At 29.3% G+C, this 7524-nt stretch overlaps 1 protein-coding gene across 1 annotated transcript; it reads right to left on the bottom strand.

Moving 5' to 3' along the window:
* Nucleotides 1–3050: 3050 nt before the first annotated feature.
* LOC130963394 (serine carboxypeptidase-like 50) lies at nucleotides 3051–4549 on the bottom strand. The gene has a single exon (XM_057889520.1). It carries the CDS (start codon nucleotides 4511–4513, stop codon nucleotides 3194–3196), a length of 1320 nt encoding a protein of 439 aa, XP_057745503.1. The 5' UTR covers nucleotides 4514–4549; the 3' UTR covers nucleotides 3051–3193.
* Nucleotides 4550–7524: the final 2975 nt, after the last annotated feature.

Raw genomic sequence — 7524 nt, 5'->3', positions numbered from 1 at the left:
TAATAATAAAGAAACAATCAAATTCAAAAATGTTATAAAACACCTATCATGCACTACGAGTATTAGCATTGAGGAAGCTTTAACCATTTATTCTTTTATTAACCATCTTTTTATCTACTCTGCACTTCATCTACAAATACGCCAAGGATCAAACCCATGCTTAAGCCTTTCAAACTCCTATATATTCTTGTCAAACATAATATTATTATGCGTCGTCCACACACCAAAGAACCGAAATTAACAAAATCATCCATCTTTTCTTATAGAAATTACTGAATAGAAAAACCATTGGTAAAAAGATGAGGTTCTTTTATAATATATATGACTTCTTATGATGATAAAATAAAAATAAAAGACGTGGAATAATATTGTGTATATTTAAGTTAATTTTAATTTTTTTAATAACCAGATTTGTTATAACGTAACCAATAAACAATGACAAATAATACAGATTGGATATGTTTTGAGTATAATATACATTTTATTATTTTGTATGAAAAAATATTAGTTTTAATTTATATATTTATTATTGGGTATTAAAAATAAAAAATATTTGTATTGTTAGCATTTTTTTAACCTTCCTCAATTCCAACCATGAAAAATTTGCCTACCTCGTTAGAAAAAAATGTAATTTAATTAATTTTTATCTAATAGTGCTATACATTGGGATAATCATAGGAGAATTAACTTTGGTGAAGTAACACTATGGTGTTTATTTATCACATGAGTATTTTTATATATAGAATTATCAATCAATTATGTATGACTTCTGATGAAAATAATATATTCAACATGAATATTGTTTATTAGGTAAAAGATAACAAATTCACAAAAAAATTAATTACAATGGGTATATTTATTTTAAAAAATATTCTTATATTCAATACTATATAAAATACCATAGCCACCCTGAATTACTACAGTTTCAACTACCATCAGCAACGATATAATACTTAAATTGAGACATTTTTGAGTTATAGTATTCATCAAACCAACAATAATAAAATACTCATCCATGCATTCTCATTTTGAGTACATTTATACATAAAAGAAATTATACATAAAGAAAAAAAAAGAGGTGAAATAACAAAAGCGATAAAAATGATGATTCTTATAATTTTGTGTGGCTATCTATATATAGAATACCAGAATACCATAATTATCTAACAAAATAAATTCGTATTTATTGCATTCAATTTGAATAAGTAAAAAATCATCTTATTTTAGTTTAATCCTTAATTCACATTACTTTAATTTTGCTCAATATATCTGATTTGATTTGATTTAATTATTAATAAAAAATATCTCGATTGTCTTTTTCATTCATAGATTTATTATTTTAATGATTAATAAATTAATTAAATAAATTAAAAAATACTAATAGAACATTAAAAGAAATAAATTAGAAAATAGTATCAAATCAAATTGATATAAATTATAATAAATTATGTGATATTTAAATAATTAACTATATCAATTAGTTGATATAGTTAATTTATCGTAATAAATTATATTTAATGAGTTAAAAAATAAATCGTTAAACACTCTCAAAAGCATGTCATGTCAACTTATGAAACTATCAACTACCTAATATTATGGTTTAGTTGATAAGAATGATGACATTAATATTTTTTCTAAGTCTTATTTATAATTAGAAAAGAGTCATAAATAAATTTATTTTCTTAATGACGGTTAATTTTGCTGTGAAATTTTATATTGCCTTCAAAATTTTAGCGTAATTGAGTCTAATTTTTACATTTTGAATTGAATTTACTCGAGAAAATTAAAATATAAATCACATTATTATTACAAAATTACTTTATTAACATAATTAGTGGTGCTTACTTGAACAATTAAATTTAGCTTCTAATGATATTAAAGTCAACTTATTTTATTGTCTTGTGCCTTCAAAGAATTCACAAGACTGAATAAAAATCTAACCATTAAAAAAATTATTACAATAGATATAGTCATTTTAACAAATATTTTTCGATTCAATATTATAAAAAATACACTGGCCACCTTGAATTACTACATGTTCAACTTCTATCGATAGTGGTAGAATGTCTAAATTGAGATATTTTCAAGTTATAGTATTCGTTAAACAAATAATCAATGAAACACTCATATGTACCTTCTCATTTTGAATACATTTATACATAAAAGAAATTATACATAAAAAAAAAGTTGAAATAGCAAGTTAAGAGTGATAAAAATGACGATTCTTATGAGTTTGTGTGGCCATCTATATATAGTAGAATAGAAGACCATAATTGTCTAACAAAATTAATTTGTATTTATTGTATTTAATTTAAATAAGTAAGAAATCATCTTATTTTAGTTCTTAATTCAGATGATTTGAATTTGACTTAATATATATGATTTGATTTGATTCAATTATTAGTTGAAAATATTTCAATTACTTATTTTATTGATAGATTTATTATTTTAATGACGAATAAATCAATCAAATTAATTAATTAATACACATAATAAATTTGATTTAATAAATTAAAAGAAATAATTTAAAAAATACTAACAGAACATTAAAAGAAATAATTAAGAAAATACTATCAAATTAAATTAATATAAATTAATAATAAATTATGTGATATTTAAATATCTAATCAAATCAATTAGTTGATATAATTAGTTCATCGTAATAACTTATATTTAATGAATTAAAAAACATAAATTAAAAAATACTCTCAGAAGTATGTGTTAAGTGTAGAAACTCAATTTTTATATAATAGAATAAATTAAAAAAATAAAATAAAACTAAATGACAAATACAATAAAATAAAAAGTCAATTATGTGGCACGTTTTCGTGGCAAATTTAAATTATGTTGAGAAAAAATAGTGACAGAGCCAAAATGCTAATAAAATTTATTGTTTTAATAAGTAGTTAGTTAATAATATTTAAAAATATAAAATAAAAATATTGTTAGATTGTCATAAAAAAAAGTTAAATTAATGACTAAAAATACTAAAAAAAATAATAAATAATGTTTATTCTTCAACATTTTTCGTAGTAATAATACTTGACTACACAAAAGAAATCTAAAATACGGCGGGATATAATTAATTTAAATTAAAGGTTAACAAATTTTTTTAAGGGGTAACTTGAATTATTCATTTATCTATTTATGATTTTTCCTTTTCAATACAACAATTTTTAGGTACATGTTTTTGTTACACATTTTGATACAAACCCCTTTGCAAGACCCAATCTTGTATCATTGTCTGAGCATTAACAGGCTGGTCAGCAGGCATAAGATGGCCACCACCCAAGACAACAACATTGGTGAGTGACTTCCATTGTTGGACATAGCCAGCAAGCTCTCCATTCACCCTCCATATCTTCCTCTCTGCATTCACATACTCCTCAATCCCTTCCCATTTCATAGTATTCACCCATGCCGCAGTTTGAACCGGACCAGCAACCAAATCAAGTTGACCTTGGTACAACAACACCCTAATAGTGTTGCTCTTCAACAACTCCTCCACCATAAACTTCACACTCTTCATTATATCTCCTAGCAATGCTTCCCCAACATTACTGCTGCTCGATTTAAACACTTGAGTTTCGTTCACGCCCAATGCCTTCTTCACTTCAGCTATATTCAAGAATTGAGTAACCCAATCTTGATAGTGATAAGGATGATCTTTCCTTGTGTAATCATACAAAGTAGCCAGCCCTGACATGTTTTGCAACTTCCCCTGGAGTCTTCGCCATGCAATCGTTGCTTCACTCCAATGCCGAATCTGTGCCAACCTAACTATTTCCAGTTGATCCTTCTCCAACTCACTCTTTTGCCTCGCATTGATCAGACCCTCATAATAAGCATTAGCAGGATGCGTGCGGGATTGGGTCACTGCCTCAATTATTCCATTCCCAATAGCCACACCAACAAGATTCACTCTTTTAGAAGCATGCAACCGTGCATTTCTTTTCAATATGTAATTTCCAGTTGTAGACGCATACTTTCCTCCATAACTTTGGCCAACAATATAAATAGGGCGGTGTTTGTAAACAGGATCAAGTTGAAGAAACCTTGTAAGAGCAACATAAAGGTGTTTGGCAATACCTTCTTGATTCGTTGGGATCTCTTGCGGTGATGAGGCTATACTGAATCCAGTGCCAATGGGGTTATCAAGAAAGAGAACGCCAAAGAACTTGTTCCAAGCACCAGGGTTGGGTTCAAACGTGATGGATTCTGTGATACGCCATGGTCCAACCGCATAGAGGCTGCCAATCATGGAGGAGCTTCCAGGGCCACCTTGGAGCCAAATGAGAAGCGGGGTTTTGGAGAGAGGCAAGGTCGAGTTCTGAGCTTCATAGAAAGTGTAGAAGAAGGCGGAAGAAAAGGTTTTGCTGACAGAAAGGTAACCTGATTTTGTGGGGTGAGCTTCTTTTGGAAACAGTGGGTTTGATTTGGAAGAATTCGAAGAAGCTGATGCATGGGTTTGAATGCATAAGCAAAAGCAGATAATGAAGAAAAGAGTATTCATGATGATGACAAAGTAAATTTGAACGTGGATCGAAGGTGATTGCTTGATTCCAACCTCGTAATTTTTTGGGAGTATATATAAGCCCGGACTCGTTTGATTATTCGATAAAATATCAAGGGTACTTCTATGGTGGTACGGGATCGGGTGGCTAAGAGTGACTGAAATTTGAGTGGCCAATGATGTGATGACAGGTGGCAAGGGAAATCTGTGGATGGAGTAGCAGTGGATTAAGCTTAAGTGTGGTAAAGTTTGAAGAGTTTACTGCGTGGGCAATTTTGGACATTTTCAGGCCAAAAAATCGTTTCTGCAACGTGCATCATGAGCTGCGCGGACAAAACGGGATGAAATGAAAGTTGTTAGGTTTGAAAAAAATCGGTGAAATGAATGAAGCGTTTTTTGACAATAAAGGATAAACTAAGATAGTTACAAAAAGCAAATGAGCCTCGGCTCTAATGGCATCTCTCCCTCTCCCCACATCAAAGGTCAAGGATTCAAACCCTAGAAAAAGCAATTGAGAAAAAATGTGATAATATGTGTGAGGAGTGTGTGGGTGTGTTGTGTACCTAGATTAGGGGTTGTCCAATATCCGCACATTTGCGGATAGAATTAGATCGAAATTCGAATATATCCACAAAAATAAAATTATTTTTAATTTTAAAAGAATCAACAAAATAATTTATTAATATATTTTTAGCCTACACTTTTAAATATTGTTAGTTAACCATTGACCAAAATAATAATTTCTACTAATTCTCTAATTTTTTTTGAATAAAAATATTTAACAAACAATAAAAATTAAGTTAAAATAATTTAAAATTATTTTATTTAATATTTATTAATGATAAATAGAATAATATATTATTTTAAATATCATAACTATAGATACAAAAAATTATAAATATTAAAGTAAATAAAATAATTTTATTTATTATTTTTTTTAATAATACCATATTTAAAAAATAGAAATGCCACGTTGTGCTCTCAATGCAAGTTGCATTGCTGTGGATTATAAAATAAAGTAATATTAATTGAGAACGTTTAAACAACAAATCATGTTTAGATCCAAGTTGCATTGCTGTGGATTATAAAATAAAGTAATATTAATTGAGAATGCTTAAATAACAAATCATGTTTAGCAAATACACTTATTTTAGTTTTATATATATATATATATATATACTAAAAATCAGTTGCTCATATAAAATATATATTAAAATATAAAATATAAATTAAAAATTTATATTTATAGAAAATGTATAATCATTATTGTTTTATTGATACTTTTGTGTATATATAATATTTTTTAATTTTACTAATATATGATCAATAATTACATATTTACATAAAAATTAAATACCTTAAATTAATATGTACTAGAAGTCTCTAGTACGGGTAGTAAGATAAATCAGAGACTTGCGAGTCAAGATAGTTGCTGGGTCGTCTGGTTGAAGCGGTGAGGATAGTACTTGCAAAGACACTTTAATGTCTAAGTCAGAACGAATCTGAGAGGTATAAATGAGTGGAATGAGCAACGTACCTGAGGGGACCTCTGGCTATATAGCTCGAGGTAGTTATCTTATCGATAAGATAAGAGGGATATTTGATTTAAATGTTGGTTAGGAATTATAAGACCGGTTTGGACTTTGAAGGGGGTCCTGGCCCAGGTAATTGTGTCGGAGGCAACTCTGAGTCCGGGACCCGGGAACGGGGTCCGTGACGTTAGGATTTTTGCTAGTAAAGAATTTATAAAAATATTCGCGTTGCAGATATAGCTTCTAAACTAACAGAAATCCCTTCGTACAAAAGTTTTGGTTGTCACAAGTAACAAACCCCTAAATAAATTGATAACCGAAGTATTTAAACCTCGGGTCGTCTTCTCAAGGAATTGCAGGGAGGTATGTTCTTATTATTGGTTATGAGTTTGTAAATTGGGGGTTTTAAGAATGAGGAACAATTATGATGAATGACAAGTAAAATAAATAATTGACTGTAAAATAAACTCTTGGCAAGGTATGAGAACTGAAAGTCCTATCCTAGTTATCCTTATCAATTGTGATGAGAATTGGATTTTTTCTCCCACTTTGTTAACCTCTAACTATGAAGGTAAGTCAAGTGAATGAATTAATTCGAATCCTCAAGTCCCAGTCTTTCCTTAGGAAAGGTTAGAGTCATTGGATCTCGAATCAATTCTTGAAGAATTCCAATTTTCAGTCAACAATGAGTTTGATAACTCAAGAGTTACCAATTAATCAACCAAAGCCAAAAGGGAATAAAACCTACCTGAATGAAAATAATTTGGATGGAGTACAAGCATCAATAACATAAATTAGAGAAAACAATCATAAATTTGAAATACCTCAATTGCATTAATAAAATAAAATCAATCAAAATATGAAGAGTCATAAGCCAAATAAGCAACATCAATAATCAACAATTAAGAGGAGTCGAAATAAAAAGACATTGAACCTGCTGAAGAGTTGAAATAAATCCTAATTTCTAAAAATTCTACCAAAATTCTGATGCAAGGGCATCTTGGCCAGTTTCACTGACCTTTTCTTTACTGTTTTTAAGGTAGTTTCATGCATTTTCTTAGGAAATAAGCTAGTTTTGGGTAGATATTCACTTACACCTTGATTCAAGCATACATTGTGCATTTTACATGATTTCATGAGGATTTTGCATGAATTTAGTGACAAATTGTATGTTGCATTACCCATGACTTGGACTAGAACTTTGATGCACTCTATTGCTTGATTTCAGGACCAAAGGAAGCAAAGAAGAACCACTTAGCAGTCACGTTAATCTAATTAACGTGGAATGGGAGGTAACTTGCAAAGTTAATGAGAAAAGTGATTGCCAATAACGCTCTCGAAGCCATCATTGCCCACGTTAAGAGTCACGTTAACTAAGTTAACGTGAGCTCTAACGTGAAGAAAGGACTTTGAGCCAACGTTAGTGACACTTAACATTATCACTAACGTTGGCCAATGATCATAAGTGGCCGCGTTAGA

This window comes from Arachis stenosperma, chromosome 1 (assembly GCF_014773155.1).
Source record: "Arachis stenosperma cultivar V10309 chromosome 1, arast.V10309.gnm1.PFL2, whole genome shotgun sequence".
In the NCBI taxonomy this organism is placed as follows: Eukaryota; Viridiplantae; Streptophyta; class Magnoliopsida; order Fabales; family Fabaceae; genus Arachis; species Arachis stenosperma.
This window is presented reverse-complemented; position numbering and strand designations above follow the sequence as displayed.